The sequence below is a fragment of the Sorex araneus genome, chromosome 1, assembly GCF_027595985.1.
Source record: "Sorex araneus isolate mSorAra2 chromosome 1, mSorAra2.pri, whole genome shotgun sequence".
Taxonomy (NCBI): Eukaryota; Metazoa; Chordata; class Mammalia; order Eulipotyphla; family Soricidae; genus Sorex; species Sorex araneus.
Genome location: NC_073302.1, coordinates 226491891 through 226511390, shown reverse-complemented (window position 1 = coordinate 226511390; position 19500 = coordinate 226491891). Strand labels below are relative to the sequence as shown.

Sequence of the window (19500 nt, the reverse complement as noted above, 5' to 3'; positions counted from 1 at the left end):
CAAAATGCCCTGGTATTACTTTTCTTACTGCACAACAGCCCTGTTAAATGGTATTTTGTTCTGTTGGAACAAAGCTGGGTAAATGATTGCTATATGCTCTTCATCTGGTGTTTCCAGTACCTCCTTCTGGGAATATGAACTCTTTCTCAGTCAAAAGTTTCCAGATTAAGAAACTTACTTAATCTGGAAACTGAGCAAAGAGTTCTGATTTTAAATTTATTTTTATTTTATTAAAAAAATATTTTGGTCACACCCAGAGGTGCTCAATACTTTTTCCTGACTCTGTGCTCAGGGATCCCTTCAGGCAAGGCCCGGGAACCATCTGGGATGCTGGGATTGCACCTAGGTTGGCGTGTGCAAAGTAAGTGCCCAAGTTGTTGTCCTATCACTACAACCCTAAGAATTGTGATTTTTTTTATGGGCTCCTATAACCTCTGTCTCACATATATCCTTTCTTGTTTTATTTGTATGTGTTAGCTCCTTTGTTGATTGCCTGATACATTATGATTCATAGAAAATATATATATTTGGTTTTTCTGATGACCAAAGTGTATTTCTCACATGTACTTGATTTGTGTCCACAGTATGAATCATGGTACTCAGAAACTTTGAAATATTTTGAGTATTGCAAGTGATCAAGGTATCACCCATTTTATGTTATGTCAGTCATGCTTGGCATGCTGTTTTCTTGTGTTACTATGTTGTATTGTGTTATATAATATGTATTATGTATATATGCATAACATAACATATTGTGTTATGTTATGATAATGAAGTTAATATTTAGAAGGCAGTTAAAAATCCCCCACTAGTTGGGGGCTGGTTGCCAAGGGAACAAAAATTAATAGGAGAGAGAACTTCCTGTCTCTTCCCCAGACCTCTGGTAAAGGGAGAGAGGCTTGAGGATGAATTTTATTGCTACTTGCCAGGGATTAATAAATTATGCATTTATAGTTGAGCTCCCATAAAAATTTATAAAGGAAGAGTTTGATAAGTGTTGCTGAGGTTTGGGGACAGTGGTCTGCCTAAGCAGTCCAGGAAGTTCCACACCCATTCCCCACATGTTGTCTGTTTCCCTTCTTTCTGACTGTTCCTGGATTAGCAAAAGTTAGCCTGTTGCAGGTGCAAGGGTTGTGTTTGTATTGCAGAGGAAAGTACAGTTGCTCCAAAATGAGAGACTCAAGGTCTGCTTTTTGTTTCAGAAAGTCTTACAGAGTAAACAGACAAGAGTGGGTGTAGGAGGCCAAGAAGAGGCTATGTCGAGAAGAGGTCAAGAACTCCTGGAATTGGTATAATGGAGTGCAGAAGAGAGTGGGGGAGCAGAGCTTTCTCTAGGGCATGGACATGGCAGGAATCAATAAAGAAAAAGGAATGAGGTGACAGATCATAGGTGACTGTCAAGTGTCTGTGCAGGAAACTGAAAAGAAGTGTTATCCTACTCAGCTGGGGAGAAAGAGACTGGGAAGGAAAATGAAGTTACCTGACGATGAAATCACTCTTTGAACAAGTTCAGTGTGAAATTCAAAGGGTGATGACAGAAGCCACCTTTCAGATATTTTAATATAGAGTTTAAAGGTGTTTTAGATAAAGGAGAAATAAAATATTAAAGTGGCTGAGATGCCAAGACCAGAAAAATGCAGAGTAAATTAGTAGAAATTGTATTTAGGTCAGAAAGCAAGAAATGGGCAGAGTGATGGTACAACAGGTAGGGAATTTGCCATGAATGTGACTGACCTGGGTTCGACCCCCACTATCCCATCTTGTCCACTGGTAGGAGCTTTGGGTGGAGAGCCAGGAGTAAGCCTTGAGTACTACCAGCTGTCACTCAAAACCTAAAGGAAAAAGAGAAGAAAAAATTAAAAGGAAAGAAAAGCAAAAGAAGATAAGAAATGAACATTTTCAAGCAGGGAATAGTCAATTATTTCCACCAATGGAACAAATTATATGAAAGAAATTAGTATTATTTGCCTAGAACTGTAGATCACATAACCTACATCCAAATACATTGTGATCTCACTGACAGCTACAGATAAAGAAATACATATTTTACAGGAAACATATTTCTGTCTGGAAAATTGGTTTTAGAAGAATATTTGACCACAAAATGAACTGGACCAAAAACATTAAAAAACATCAAATTTTTAGTAATTTTTCCATAGTTAGTTGTTCATCGTTATAAGAGTGATGAACTATCATAAGAATGCCTTATTGTAAAAGTTAAGATTTGCTTCTCTTTAGGACCAAAGCAATAACAAAGTTGGTAAGATCCTGGCCTTTCCTGTAGCTGACGCAGCTTCTATTTCCGGCACCACATATAGTCCCCTGAACCCTGCCAGGAGTGATCCATGATCACAGAGCCAGGAGCAAGCCCTGAGCACCTCCTGGTGTGGACCAGCTCCTCCCCATACAATAAAATAATGTAAAAATTTTACATATGTTAATATATGTAATATTTAAGACTCTTTCAGTTGCAAGCCCGAGGGACCCAAGAAAGTTTAAGCAAAGAATTGGGTTCTCACTATAGTGTAATATAAAATGAATCAGTAGATGCCAACTGTAATGTAATATGCAAAGAACCACTAGGTAAAACTGAATAGATACAGTACAAATAGTGGGTACTGCTGCAGGGTGATGCAGAGGGTTGACACTAAATGTGACATAGAAGGAATCAGTAAGTGCCACAGTAATGTGATGCAGAAGTATAGAAGTATAGCTAGCTTTGCTTTGTCAAAATGCATTTGCTATGCAGTGCATTTTTTTAAAAGAAAATATTAACTCTCACTGAGGTATTTCATCGTCTATTTGATGGATGTGCATCAAGTTAGAAGTTGATGGCAGCTATAAATGATGCCAAGAAGTGGAAGTATGTTTGCTACCAAAATACACCTGACTTTGATTAAGAGACTAGGTTTCTAGCTAGAAATAGCAGTCTTTGTTGTGATACTCTACTTGTAATTGACTCAAGTACTATACTTATTTATTCACTGTTCTGTGCAACTTCATGCCAACTTCGATTTCTGGATGTTGTTACCACCTATTTATCAGATACTACATAATAATGCAAAAGTAGAAGCTTCAAATCTGTTTAAGAAAATCCAAGGATAAAACACACACAGACATACACACACATATGGATTGCTTACCTTTGATTTGATAGTTTAAAAATAAGTCTAAATACAAAGTGCAAAAAAAAAACCCTTTAATACCACAGTCATAAATTAACATTTATGTCCTAGTGAGTTTGAGGTTTTTGTCTCGCTTTTTGCCAGTTGTTCATTTATTGAAAGGTTCCCTGACCCCTTTCAGATCTTCTTACCACATGAAGCCCTTTATTGTGCTGATTTGGTGTATTTTGTAAGGAACTTTTTTTTTAAATGGCAATGTTTGCCATTTCATTTTAAAAGTCAATCTTACTCTAAAGAAGTGAGTACAAGTGATAACCTTTTGGTCTGTATGTGTGCCTGCATGTATCCTTGCAGTCTTGTGTTCATGTTTATTTATAATAAGGTCATATGTGATTATACTAATACACAAGTTGTAAAATTAATGATAATTTGGTGACTTTAGGTGAAACTGTTAATTATGTAATTCATACTTTGAGTAAGTGTACCATGCTGAACAATTTCAATTAAAAATAAAACAAATAATTTAGTCATTCTTAATATGTCTTTTTATAATATGTAATTTAATGTATAACTGTCATCTCGTTGCTCATTGATTTGCTTGAGCAGGCACCAGTAACGTCTCCATTGTGAGACTTGTTGTTACTGTTTTTGGCATATCAAATATGCCACGAGTAGCTTGCCAGGCTTTGCCATGCAGGGATACTCTCTGTAGCTTGCCGGATTCTCCGAAAGGGATGGAGAAATCGAACCTGAGTCAGCCACGTGCAAGGCAAACGCCCTACCCGCTGTGCTATCGATCCTATTTTATAATTTATTTTTCATTTAACTCTATACTTAGCATTTTTCTGTATATTATTTGCTTTCAAACATTTAACTCTACTGCATAATCCAACAAATTGACTACTCTGGTATGTATTTCTTCATAGTTTTCAACTTTTAGTCATTAAAGATAATGCTTACTCAAATATATTTACATAAATCTCTTTTCATTTAATCTCTTCGGAATAAACTGCTAGAGTCAGAATTACTATGTTCTTGTTATATAGAGTTCTTGTTATATAACGCCAATGTCTTTCTAAAGGGATTATGTTAACTTTCACATAATTCACATCATGGGGGCACACCCAGTGATGCTTAGGGCTTGCTCCTTGCTCTCTGCTCAGGGATTACCCTTGTCCATTCTCAGGAATTTCATTTTCTTGTGGGATTAGTGTAGATCTTTTACATGTAATTTAAGTGCCTTACCCTCTATACTATTACTCCAGTACTAATTTTCACTTTTAGTAACAGGGGTGCAATGCCTGCTTTTCAAATGGCTTTACAACATTGGTTACCATCAGTGTTTAAGTCTCCCTTAATATTTGAAATAGAAATGACAGTTTAATTTACTTGTATTTCTTTGATTCACAGTAAAACTGAACATTTTTCTATGTGTATTAGTGCTTTTTAATGAATATGTATGGTTATTCGATCACAATCACGATAGCCCATTAATCACCGGATTTCTCGGGCAGGCCCAGTAACATCTCATTTCATCCTTTCCCTGAGATCTTAGAAGTCCATCTGGACTTGGCTCTCCCATCGATGTTGCACGGGGCTCTTCAGGGTCATGGGAATGAGATCCAGCTTGTTACTGGATTTTGCATATGAATACACCATGGGAAGCTTGCAAGGCTGTCCCATGTGGGCAGGAAACTCTCAGAAGACTGCCAGTTTCTCCCAAAGGGAGAAGCAGCCTAAAGATATTGCGCGGCCGCTTCCGGCCCCACGCTTCTGAGAGCTTGCTTTTAAGTCTCTCTAGATGTTGGCCGTTGATGGGATTACACACACCTGGGTTCCTCTGCCGGTACCTTCATGCATGAGACCTGTCCGAACGTGTGGAGAGGGGCCTCCAGCATGGCTGTAGCTAGGTTCCGGTGGTCCTTGGCCACCAGGAGCTCTGCTCGGTGTGGGGAGGGAAGCTGGAGTCCATCCCCTCCAAGGGGCCCTGAGAAAGACAGCCAGGCATGCGGGCAAGAGACACTGCATCACTGTCTTCTGAGAGCTTGCTTTTAAGTTTCCTGGATGTTGGCCATTGATGGGATTCCACACTCCTGGGTTCCTCTGCCGGTACCTTCATGCATGAGGTTATGGTTATTAATAATGTATGGTTATTAATAATGTATGGTTATTAATTTTTGAAATCATTTGTATTTTATAGATTTTTTTACAGACTTTACTTTTACAAAAAAATTAGAGTTTTTTAAGTATACTCTGGGTACTAATCACTTATCAGACATAAGATGTGCAGAAAAATTCTGTCCAGAAACATGTCTTTTTATTGTTTCTATTTTAATATGCAAAACTTTTCACAGTTTAAATTTAATATAGTCTAAATTGATTGTTTTTACTTTCAAATTATTTTGTTATTGGATAACCACGAATCACAAATCACAAAATCCCGTTGATCGTTGATTTCTTGTGCGGGCTCAGTAACCTCTCCATTCATCCTAACCCTGAGATTTTAGAAGCCTCTCTCCACTCGGCCTTCCCAACGATGCCACATTGGAGGCTCTTTCAGGATCAGGGGAATGAGATCCACCTGTTACTGGCTTTAGCATATGAATACACCATGGGAAGCTTGCTAGGCTGTCCCATGTGGGCAGGAAAGTCTTAATAGCTTGCTAGTTTCTCTCAGAGGGAGAAGCAGGCTGTAAGATATCGCTTCTGGGAGCTTGCTTTTAAGTCTCTGGATGTTGGCCATTGATGGAATTACACACACTTGGGTTCCTCTGCCGGTACCTTCATGAGTAAGGCCTGTCTGAACGTGTGGAGAGGGGCCTTAAGCGTGGCTGTGGCTAGGTTCCAGTGGTCTTCGGCTGCCAGGAGCTCTGCTCGAGACAGGGAGGGAAGCTGGAGCCCATCCCTTCCGAGAGGCCCCGGGGAAGACAGCCAGGCGTGCGGGCAAGATACTTTCTGGATTATTGAATAAAATCCTTGAAAATCTTTAATAGTCACATCATAGAAATTTTACCTAACTTTGATGTATTTTGTGATTTCATGTCTTGCATCTCAGTCTTTATAGCTATCTATCTATCTACATCTATCTAGCTATCTATCAAGCTAGCTAGCTAGCTATATGCATATATATGTAGTTTAGGTAATAGGACTGCAATTGTGTTTAACTTTCTGGTATTGATATACAGAGTTTCTTATGACCCCCATCACCCAAGTGCCCAGGATCCTCCTGCCCAATCCCTATGTCACCTCTACTCCAAAGTATTTTTTCTCCCACCCTCCCTCCACTATTCGTTAATTGACAGTTGTGATTTTAGTGCACACTGTTATCTCCCTTAGCAGAACTCACTGCAGCACTGTATCACTTTCATCCTGTTGCTCATTGATTTGCTCGAGCGGGCACCAGTAATGTCTCCATTGTGAGACTTGTTGTTACTATTTTTGGCATATCCAATACGCCACGGGTAGCTTGCCAGGCTCTGCCATGCGGGCGGGATACTCTCTGAGAGCTTGCCAGGCTCTCAGAGAGGCTCTCAGAGAGGGACGGAGGGACGGAGGAATTGAACCCAGGTCAGCCATGTCCAAGACAAACGCCCCAGCCGCTGTGCTATCGCTCCAGTCCAGCGGAACTCATGAAATATTAATATTTTAGTATTTTGAGATGCTAATCTTGTATTTAAGGGAAATATTTTCCAATTTTATAATCTATTATAAAGTCTTTGTTACTATTGTGTACTTTGTCATACACACGTCTACCATGACAGGTTCCTTATTTTGTTCTCTGAAATGTTGGCATCCATTTACAATAATGGGAGTTATAATGCTTGAGGACTAACTACTTAATGTGAGAATTAGGTAATATTGGAATCTTAAGACAGGTGTAAATTAAAATTCATCCAGTGACTCTCAGTGCTAGCATGACTTAGTCAGTTTTAATTGAATAAATATGTAAGTTTTCTTCTTCTCTGGAAGAATGACCCATATACTACAGGGACAGTGCATCAGCAGCCTGATGGTGCCTTCAGGCTTCCTGATACCCCAAAATTGCCACTGTGCCTCTGGCCAGACCCCAACAACTTGGGACCAAGTTTACTGAGAAATTAAATGGCCAAAAGTTAGGTATGTGGGAGCCATGCCCACGAACCACCTCCAGCTCAGCTATATAAGCTCATTAATAGGCCTTATTTCAGAGACCTATATATAAATCTCGAAAGAGACCGAAAACCACAATTAATCTCGGGCCCATACATGGCTGAACAGACCAGGGTAAATTGAAGGGGGGCAGGTCAGCCTGGAACCTGCCCTATGTGAGCCCCCAGCAGCTACTTGCTTCCAGAATCCAAAACATGCAGTGGTAGCAGCATAATATAACACACACACACACACACACACACACCATTGGGTAGGCAAACTAGATTTTTAAAAACTCAATAGTGATTTTCATATTTTTGATCTCTAAAACTATAATATAATAACCATTTTGGGAGATTTAGATGATGTTTTAAATAAGGACACCTCCAAACAATTTCTAAAATTAAGTGCATGAACGTTGCATAACAAAACTTTCAGAGATTATTTTACATTCTGGTTCATCATTTCTATTTATAGTCAGATGTATTCATAATATTTATTCTTATAATAACTTTCTTTTCTTCATTGCATAAAGGTAAAAACAATCATTAAAAAATATTTCCATAGACTTGAAATTGTTATACTCTCCTACTCTAATCTGCATAAAACTGAATACCTGTACAATTTATATGCATCTATTTTCTGATATTTCCTGAAAGGATCAATATTTGTGGATTTATTTTTAGGTGAAAGCTAGTGTGCTAGTAGAGTTTTTAATTAGATAATTGAGTAGCCAATGAAATATGTTATTTAATTACTTCACATAAAATTGAGTAATTTGATTCTACTTTTTAAAAACTATACAGGTGTCAGCTTAATTTTCTGCCCACTGAATCTTTAAGAACTTGCTCACTAGAGAACTGGAATCTGAAAATATGGTCACTGTGTTTAAAATGACATGTAAAATATTTTGAACAACTAATTATCACTATCCCACATCGGAGAGCCTGGCAAACTCCCCGTGGTGTATTCATATGCCAAAACCAGTAACAATGATGGGTCTCATTCCCCTGACCCTGAAAGAGCCTCCAATGCGGCACCATTGGGAAGGATGAGTAAAGAGAGGCTTTTCTAAAATCTCAGGGGTAGGACAAATGGAGACGTTACTGAGACCACTTGAGAAAATCGATGATGGTGATGATGATGGTGATGATGATGATGATGATGATGATGATGAATTATCACATTATCACTCTGTTACACTGTCAAAGAAATATTTAATATTTTAATTGAAAATTTGTTACTAGGGTAAAAATACATATTTTGTTAGACTCACAGTACTGAAAAAAATAAGTGTTCTTCTGATCTCTTCTGACTATATCCTTCCTCTCTCTACCCCTCTCTTCTCATTTTCACCCCTATAAATCCCCAAATCCTTCTTCTGTGATAGATGGTACGAGAACAGTACATTACAGCCACAGAAGGTACCCACGTAGAGAGACCAGAGAACCAGTATGTGTACAAGATTGGCATTTATGGCTGGAGGAAACGTTGCCTCTACCTGTTCGTCCTTCTCCTACTCATCATCCTCCTTGTGAATTTTGCTCTTACAATTTGGATACTTAAAGTGATGTGGTTTTCCCCGGTAAGTATTTTTATCTGGGTAAACATGTTGCTTTTATGTTCTATTACATCATCCAGATTGTATTGGTATAAGTTTCCTTTCATATAATTGATGGTACTTTCCTGTCTGGATCAGAGTTTTCCATAGCAAAATGCGTGTTTGACATTTGCTCTTCGTTTGCCACTTATAAAGCCTTCACTCTGAACTATATAGTACATTTGTTTTGTTTTGTTTTTTATTTTCTTGTGTCATATCTGTGTGATGGGAAAGCATAATAATTCTAAGTTCTTGGTTGATTCAGTCAGTGAATATTGTTTAATGAGAAGTCAGAGCAATTTTACAGTGGGTAGGGGGACTTTCTTTGTATGTGTTGACCCGGGTTCCATCCCCGGCACCACATATGGCCCCCCTGAGCTTACCAGGAGGATTCCCTAAGTTCAGAACCAGGAGTAGTAAGCTCTGAGTAAAGCTCAGTATGCCTCCCCCCCCAAAAAAAGAAAATACATTAGATTGTTTGACTATTAAGTTCATTACTTTATTTTCTCCATTTTTATCACAGTGCCTCAAATTACAATACTGTTCATGATAGTTTTGTGCATATATTTATAAGACTTGTAAAGTCTTATAAATCATACTTTTATTATCACACTAATATAGACTATCTACCTGCTGCTTTCTTATTTTTAAAAGTGGTCCTTTTTTTTGCTTTTTGGGTCACACCCAGCGATGCTCAGGGGTCACTCCTGACTCTGCACTCAGGAATTACCCCTGGTCATGCTCAGGGGACCATATGGAATGCTGGGAATCAAACCCAGGTCGGCGGCGTGCAAGGCAAATGCCCTACCAGCTGTGCTATCTATCACTCCAGCTTTGCATATAAATGCATCAACATGGAAAGTATCATGCTAAGTGAAATGACTCAGAAAGAGAGAGACAGACATAGAAAGTTTGCACTCATCTGTGGAATATAAAATAACAGAGTAGGAGACTAATATCCAAGAATAGTAGAAGTAAGTACCAGTAGGTTGGCTCCATGGCTTGGAAGCTGGTTTCACATGCTGGGGAAAAAGGCAGCTCAGATAGAGAAGGGAACACCAAGTAAAATGTGGTTGGAGATCCTGTGCAGGAAGGGAGATTTGTGCTGAAAGTAGACTAGAGACTGAACACAATGGCCACTCAATACCCCTATTTCAAGCCACAACAGCCAATTGGAGATGAGAGATCAAAAGGGAATACCCTGCCATAGAGGTAGGGTGGGGTGGAGGGGAGATGGAATTGAGGGGTGGGAGGGATACTGGGTTTATTTGTGGTGAAGGATGGGCACTGGTGGAGGGATGTGTTTGTGAACATTGTATGAGGGAAAAACAAGCTCGAAAATGTGTGAATCTGTATCTGTACCCTCATGGTGATTCACTAATTAAAAAAGAAAATAAATTTTTAAAAAATGGTCCATTTGACATAAATTGTTGAATACAACTCAACATCAATTAAAAATTTAGTAAATAGGGTCAGGGAGATAGTACAGTGGGTGGGGCCCCTACCTTGCACATGGCCGACCTGGGTTTAACCTTTGGAACCTCAGATGGTTCCCTGAGCCTTCCAGGAGTGATTTTTGAGCACAGAGATAGGAGTAAGTCCTGAGCACAGGTGTGACCCAGAAACAAGTAAGAAAAATTTAGTAAATAAAATACCAGCAGTCCTACGAATTTATATTATGTCATGAACAACTTTATGTTTTTAAGATAGCCAGGGAATTTTATATGGCCTGATGATAGTTGTGTAGCCTTTTGAATATTCATTTACTGTAAAATGTCAGAATTTTAAGGGAAATTATTGTCAGAAAGAAATTGCTCTAGAGGACATCACAAATAGATTGATCTGCTCCTGGCAATGTTTTGGAGGTGTGATGTGGGCATTAGCTGTGCTTGAGAGAAATTACCAAATTCATTCTGAAGTGGGCTGGAATGTTAATGTTCTTTTCTTTCTATACAATTACATATAATTAAAGATTAAGTAGGTTTTTTTGGTCTAAGTTTTTAAAAAGGGACTCTGCGCCAGGCTGTTTTCACTCAGGGTGCCCCAGAGGGGAGCGGGTGAGAACCCTCCCCACCCCAAGGGACCCAGCCCCAGCAGCTGACCTCCACTACCCAACTGCTGCCACACTCCAGGCCACTTTCCGAAACACAACACATTATAAGACACTTCCTACCCATTTTCCATAATTACCACACCGTATTTGATGGAGTTTAGACAGTAGGCAACAAATCATAGAGAGTTATATATATATATATATATATATATATATATATACATACATACATACATATACATATATACATATATATGTACCTCCTGGAGAGCCCGGCAAGCTACCGAGAGTATCCCGCCCACACAGGCAGAGCCTGGCAAGCTACCCACGGCATATTTGATATGACAAAAACAGTAATGATAGGTCTCATTCTCCTGACCCTGAAAGAGCCTCCAATTGTTGGGAAAGACAAGTAAGGAGAGGCTGCTAAAATCTCAGGGCTGGGAGGAATAGAGATGTTACTGGTGTCTGCTCAAGTAAATTAATGAACAATGAGATGACAGTGATACAGTGAAGTTTTTAAAACAGTATTTTTGCAGTATCACAATAGCTCACTGGACAACTTCACTTCATGAATTTAGCACAACAGATGGTGTATCTACTTCTGTATATTAACTGCATTTTATGCCTAAATTTAAAACATTGTTACATTTTGGTTCCCCCAAATTAATCAAAATGGAAATCTTTAGTGTATAATTTAATTTATGTTTTAAATTTTATGTTTGAGAAATCTCTGTAGGATTTCATTTTGGTTTCATTTGTATGCATAAGTCAATGTCTTTTCTTAAATGCCAAGGAAGTAACATGACTCTAAAAGAACTTTCTAAAAGAACATTTTCTACAGTATTAAATCTGAAATGGGAGAGAGAAATGAGTAAGAGAAAATGGTGAATATTTAACAGCTAGCATATATTTCTATACAACCAAATTCGGTGTAAGAAACTCTCTGTCACCTACACAGTCATTGGTAAGGGGAGAGTAAAAAAAATCATCTTGACTAAAAAATTAGTCAACTTTAACAAAGCTTTCTCTGTTTTGATTACAGCACTCACTATGGCAATAGTGTGATTATTGTGGGTGTTTTAAATTCCTTTTGGAAAAAGCACTTAGAAATTTTCATCAAAAGGTTTTCCATTCATGAAAAAATGTTTTTCCATTCATAATTTTTTATTTAGTAAGTAAACAAACTCAGATAGACTTCTGTTAATTTTCCTTAAGCAAATATTTCATCATTAAATATTGATCATTAATGAAAGAGTGGGGAAAATGTCATCCTAATGACATTTCTATCAGTCTAGTGATTATATAATAAAATAAGTAGAATTTAAAAAACTTGAAAAAGAATGCAGATATATAAACAACTACAGAGATTTTGTGAATGCACAAATTTTCTAAATTCACTGTATTTTTGTTGTTGTTTGTTGTTGTTGGGCCATAACAGGAGATGCTCAGGAGTTACTTCTGGCTCTGCACTCAGAAATTATTCCTGGTGGTGCTTGGAAGACAATATGGGATGCATGGGATTGAACCCGGGTTGGCCATGTGCAAGACCCAACCTACTGTAATATTGCTCCGGCCCAAAATTCCCCCAGTTTTTAGCTGTTGAGTTTTATAAGCTCTCAAAATTTAAGGAAAATTAATTGGTCCTAACTTCATATAAAAAATTGATACATCACCTATATAAATTAACTGTATTTTCTTCTTTAAAATATTTGATTTAGGAGCTGAAGGTAGCACAGTGGGCAAGGCACCTGCTTAGCATATAGTCAACCTGGGCTCTATCCCTGGCACCATATATGGTCCCCTCCAAGCCATGCCAGGGGTGATCACAGAGCACAGAGACAGGAATAAGTCCTGAGCATAGCCAAATGTAGACCAAAAACCAAATAAAATACAAATACGTGATTTATGTTGTATGATACCCAAGTTCTTACTGATTTTAGAAATATATAGTTGTCTTATAAGATTAACATTTTTGGTAAATGAGAACATACTGTGTTGCATACTATTCCATGATAATATGCAATGAAAATTTAATTTGGTGATTATGATTATTAAAATGTGCTTATATGGTAAATTACCTTTATTTTACTTTGTAAAACCTTTTTTTTAAAGTTACGAAGATGACTCAAAAGGTTGTATGCTTTGCATGCAGGAACCCTAGATTCAATCTCAGGACTGCTTGGTCCTCCAGGCACTGCTGGGAGTAGTTCTAAAACAAAATTAAGTTGTTTCTGTTTATTCTGGTAATGAGTAAAATTCTAAGAAGGTCACCACATTAAATCCTTTCGTTGTTGTTGTTGCTCTTTTAGTCACTCCCAGCGATGTGGGCCGGAGCAATATTACAGTAGGTAGGGCATGTGCCTTGCACTTGCCTTGCACAGAGGTTACTCCTGGCTTTGCACTCAGGAATTATTCCTGGCAGTGCTCAGGGGAACATATGGGATGCTGGGAATCGAACCTGGGTCGGCTGCATGCAAAGCAAATGCCCTACCTGCTGTGCTATCACACCAGCCCCAAACACATTAAATCTTGTGTCTTCCCTTCTCCTTGATTGTGCCTAGGACCTTGATTTCTTTCTTGACAATGAAATAAGATTAAAATGGCAAGATTCCTTATCCTATCTGCTGATCCTTTCTTCATTTTGCAAACTAGTTGAAACTGTATAATAAATGAAAATATGATACCCCAGCAACTTTGAATAAATCTCTTAGTAGTATTTGTGTTATTCTGGAAAGAATTTGATCAGTACTTTTCAGTAAAAACCAAATTGAAATGTCTGGTTTGTATGTTGCTCACAATGGAGTAGAATTAACCCAGAGGTCACAGTTAGAATATGTACCAATTTAATATTTTCTTTTTTAGATAATGTACTATTAAACCTGATTTTAAAGAAGAAAGATAAACCTTGAGTCGAGAGGGTTTTCATTATCCCTGGTTCAATGCTACAAATCCTATTATTACTGGTGTCTAGAGATGCAAATAGCACTATAATTCTAGCTTTCATACATTTAGTAGTCCTTCAGTTTTCCTTTTTACTTTAACTTTTCTATGAATGATTTAAACATACTTTAATAATTTAGAAGTAAAGCCTAAGAATTGCATAGTGTCACAGGCTAGAGCTCTTACAGTGTCAAGTAATATTCATCATCTTAAACTAGAAATCTAACTCAGATTCCTCTTTTGTAGGCTATTGTCACAATAAAAAGGTGTTCCAGATGTACATGAGTCTACATGATTCTCTTTTTCCACTAATATAAAGTCAAGGATGTCTTTGTAGCATATTTTTCTCACAAGTTCTAACAAAAATATGTTCTAACTGTAAAATCTAATCTGATTCACTAGTCTGTTTTGTCTAAAGAAAAATCCTACTTTATAACTAGTGTAGTATCACTGTATCACTGTCATCCGGTTGCTCATCTATTTACTCAAGCAGGCACCAGTAACATCTCCATTGTGAGACTTGTTGTTACTGTTTTTGGCATATCGAATACATCACAGGTAGCTTGCCAGACTCTGCTGTGTGGGCGGGATACTCTCCTCTCGGTAGCATGCCAGGCTCTCCAAGAGGTATATGTATATGTATGTATATATATGTATATGTATATATACATATATAAAATACATATGTAACTTTATGATTTGTTGCCTACTGTCTCAACTCCATCAAATATGGTGTGGTAATTATGGAAAATGGGTAGGAAGTGCCTTATAATGTGTTGGCCACGCAGTCTGGAAAGCGGCCTGGAGCATGGTGGCAGTTGGTGAGTGAGGAAGGGGACACCCACCTAGCCAGCCAGATCAGCCAAATCAACCGTGGCAATCAATGAGGTGACAGATGTTGCAGCCAGATCGCCTTCGTATCTGCCGTCACACTCCAGGCCACTTTCTGGATGCTCAGGCCGAGCCTCACACATGAATGAAGTCCCAGGGAACCCAGATAATGCAGAACTTTGTGACCTTGGACTCTGAACTCAACAGGACCTGGAAGCAGAGATCCTCTGCCTGCCCAATCTCTGGTGACCCAGGGATCACACCCACAAGCCATACCCTGCCACACCCTGTGGGCACCAGATAATCTTCTCATCGGCCACCCTCCAGATCTCAATGGCTGCTCCTCACAGACGGGAGTATAAGATGAGGCCCCCATAGCCATGCAATGGACTCCGCGCCAGGCTGTTTTCGCTCAGGGTGCCCCAGAGGGGGGCAGGTGAGAACCCTCCCTGCCCCAAGGGACCCAGCCCCGGCAGCCCACCTGCCCTACCCAACTGCTGCCATGCTCCAGTGTAGTATAATGCAAAGAATATTACCTTGGTATTTAAACTATAATAATCTCATAGTAAATTAGAACTACATTTAATATATTATTTTCTGATGGTGTACACACAAAAGTATGATTGTGGTTATTTGTATTGATGTAAGCGTGGCAAAAAGTTATGAAATAATTTGTTTAAAGTTTGTCTTTCTTTATTCTATTTTTAGCATAAAATGAAAGTATCCATAAAACTTTTAAACTTTTTATCACAAAAGCAATGTAGAAAAATCACACTAAAACAAAGCTCAACATTCCCCGGTGGTGATCTTTGGATTTCCATGGAGGCTTTGTAGATATTAGCAACATGAGTAGTGAGTTACAACTATAACTGAAACACATTTTCCACCGATGCTATATGTCCATACTATTGAAACTGTATACAGCTGTTAAATATTGAAGTCAGTCTAATTTTAGATATTTTATTTTTCCAAAGAATGGAATAACATAACTTTATAGGTGGTCATATGTAATCTCTAAAATAAGGAGATAACAGATGGATATTACTTTCTATCTTGAGTTAACTGTTGGAATGGTGAATATGTTTCTCTATGCTGAGCTTCATCATTGACATTCCATTAAATAATCTAAAACTGTAAGAGGTGAAGTTAAGTCTTGCTTAAGTGTCTCTTGGTCCTATTCAAATCCCATAATGTCTAAGAAGCATTGTACCAATTCTCTAATACACTTTTTTCAAATCCATTCTTGAATTGGTCTACACTATATTGTATCTATTATAGTATATACTTTTATGTCAGAGAAACTGTGTGCAGTAGGAGCTAATAGTCTGTATATTGCTTTAAGCCCAATCATAGCATTGCATCAGTTCTTGGGGCTAACTTCTGGCTCTGTGCTCAGGGAATCATTCCTGGCAGTGCTTGGGGGAATGTGGTGCCAACACAGGCTGTGACCCAGACCTTTCCCCCAAAATAAATAAAATCATTAGTGATGTGAGATATCTGGAACTGGATGAGAACGTACACTTTTACCAACATTTTAAAATAAAGTTTTGGAAGTCTTAGCTAGATGAATTAGGAAATAAAAGATAAAATCAATTTGAATTAAAAAAGAAATAAAACTATTACTAATTATAAGAAGACAAAATAATATACATACATAATGTCCAGAACTGTACCAAAAAACTACTAGAAATAATTGAGGTTATTAAAGTGGACAGATACAAATTCAACACACATAATCTTTGATTTCAATATCTGAGCAATGAGTTAGAGAAATGGAAATTAAGGAAATAATCCCCTTTGGCCAGAATGATAGTATAATAGGTAGGGTACTTGCCTTGCATTCACCCAGCCAGGGTTTGATCTCCAGCACTCCACATGGTCTCCCTGCTGTGCCAGGAGTAAACCCTGAGCACAAAGCTAGGGTTAAGTGCTGAAAACTGCCTGGTATGCCCCATGCCCCCAAATATGGAAACAAACTGTATGCTAAGAACTATAAAACAATGAGAATTTTTTTATTTAAAAATGGGAAACGAAGGCTGGAGCGATAGTACAATGGGTAAAGCATTTGCCTTGCATATGGGCCAATTAGAGTTTGATCGCTGGCACCCCACATGGTCCCCCAAGCTTACCAGGTGTGCAGAGCCAGGAGTAAGCACTGACCATTGCCCAGTGTGGCAAAAAAAAGAGAGAACTATTCATTGAAAATTTGAACAAATAAGGATGTCAATTCTTTCCAAATTGATAATTATGTTAAACTCAATGCCAAAAACATCCTAGCAAATTTTGTAGATTTAACAAAATATTTCTAAAATACATATTTAAAGGCAAATGAACTAGAATAAAGTAAATAAATATTTTATTTATATTCTGCTACTTATTATATTGTTAATAATTGTTTCTGATGCATATAATTCCAACACCACATCCATCACCAGTGTACACACATCCCTTTCCCAAGAACCCTATCATCTCTCCCTTTAACCCCCAATCAACTCAATTGTGTGAATCTGTTCTCCAATTCTGTTGCCTTTAGCCCTTTGTTGCTATCTTGCTGTGTATCTTTAAGTCCTATATATGATAGCTGTCATTCTGGATCTGTCCCTTTCTTTGTGATGACTTGGCTCAGCACAATATCCTCTAGTTCTATCCACGTTGCTATAAATTATATGACTTTGTTTATTCTTCGAGCTGTGGAATATTCCATTGTGTATATATACCACATCTTCTTGACCCATTCATCCTAGTTGGGCATTTGGGTTGTTTCCATATTTTGACTATTGTACTATTGTACTAAGTGCTGTGAACGTAGGTGTGCACCATTTCGAATTTATGGTATTGTATTTTGGGGATGGATGCCAAGAAGTGGTAATATTGGGATTTCTTTTCCTATCGCTCCACAGAGGCTGACCCAGATGACATTCCCACCAACAGTAGGATCCTTTCTCATGACAACATCACCAACAATGGCTATTTCCAGACTTTTTGATATGTACTGTTCTCATTTGCACAAAATGATATCTCATTGTTTTGATTTGCATTTTCCTAATCATGAGTGATGATAAGCACTTTTCCACATGCCTGTTGGTCATTCCTATGGGTACTTTGGGAAAATGTCTGTTCATCTCCTTGCCCCATTTGTGAATAGAGTAGTTAGGTTTTCTGGTTGTAGTTTCGTAAGTTATTTATAGATCTTGGATACAACCAACACCTGATATATTGTATGCAAATATTTTCTACCATTCGGTAGGGTTTCTTTTTTATTATAGCTTGAGTTTCTCTAGCTTTGCATAAAACAAAAATTTATTTTATATGATTCCATTTATATTAGCTGCTGAGAATATCAAAACTCATACATACAGACAGTAGAATAGTGGGTGCCAGGTTTGGAAGCAAGGAAATGGAGAATGATTATTTACAGGCCACAGAATTTCAGTGTGGGAAGATACAAAAAGTTCGAAAGATGAATGGTGGTTATTGTACAATATTGTTCACTTCCAGGCATCACTTCTTTCATTTTTACTTAAATATTTTAAAAATAGTAATCAAGATTTTTTTCCTTAACATGGTAGGTTTTTTCCTACATGTGGGCTCCTATGTTTTTTTAAATAAAATTATCCTTAAAATTGTATGCTTTTTATAAATAAAACATTTTTATATAAATTTAATAAAACTTTGACAAAAAAAAGAACTAAAGTTTGAAATAGACATTTAAGGACAAAGTGAAAAGAGTGATGATAGCAAATAAATGTAAACACATACATAATTTAAGCCAATACATTAAAGATGAAAAAGCAAAGCAACAAAAATAATTAATTTATTATTTTTTAACAGACTGGAATGGGCCACTTACGTGTTACAAAAGATGGACTTCGCTTGGAAGGTGAATCCGAATTTTTATTCCCACTATATGCCAAAGAAATACACTCCAGAATGGTAAGAAGGTGATAAAACATTTAGATTGTATATTGTGAATAATAGGTAATAGTTTAATTGAGAAATTCAATGTTTCAGAAACAATGTCTTAGCTTTATGTGTGTATCTATCTGTCATACACTCTTTAGGAAAAAAAACTTGGCTCTTAGGTTGTAAAACTTATCTCTATTGCATTCTAAATAGCTTTGTTTTCCTGTGCTTTAATTGGTGGCCTCAGCAATTTAGACTATAATATACATTAGCAATATAAAAATGACCCAGGCTTCTTTTTAATAGTACATGTATATATACATATATATGCATTAAATATACTTACTTCGAGATCTTTAAAATTTCTGAAGCTTGGGGAAAAAGTTAGTTTCATTTGATGTTTAGTATTGACTATACCAATTACAGCGATTACATAGAAGTATTATTCTGTAGGACCCCCCACCAAAAGTTAAATCACTGTATCACTGTATCACTGTCATCCTGTTGCTCATCAATCATTACTAAATAATTGTATGGGTTTGAAAGTAAATCTGCCCCGAATGGAGACATGTAGAGGCCAACAGATTTATAAAAAATGCTCATCATCTCTGATTATCAGAGAAATACAAAACAAAACAATGAGATCAGTCATATAAATGAGAATGCTCTATATTTTTATTTTTAAAGGAGTTGATGGAATGTGGAGAAAAAGAAATCCTTTTTCTCTGAGGGAGGAATGTAAACTAGTTTAGCCTCTATGAAGTATATAAATTTTGCCAGCAATTAAAATAGCACCACCATCTGATCCAGCAGTTTGATGCCTACGTATCTATCCAAAAAATATAAAAATACTAATTCAAGAAATATGCATATTTTTACTCATCACAATGTTATTTATAAGAGCAAAAAAATCTTAA

At 37.4% G+C, this 19500-nt stretch overlaps 1 protein-coding gene across 5 annotated transcripts in view; it reads left to right on the top strand.

Moving 5' to 3' along the window:
* Positions 1 to 19500, top strand: part of SGCG (sarcoglycan gamma) — a 117013-nt gene that overhangs the window by 49919 nt on the left and 47594 nt on the right. For 4 of the 5 annotated variants that reach the window (XM_055122638.1, XM_055122460.1, XM_055122404.1 and 1 more), the window contains exons 2-3: positions 8644 to 8838; positions 18512 to 18613. In XM_055122638.1, coding sequence (XP_054978613.1) covers positions 8644 to 8838; positions 18512 to 18613 — 297 coding nt within the window. Of the gene's footprint in view, positions 1 to 292; positions 362 to 8643; positions 8839 to 18511; positions 18614 to 19500 lie in introns of all 5 variants that reach the window. The other variant, XM_055122587.1, reaches the window with a different exon arrangement.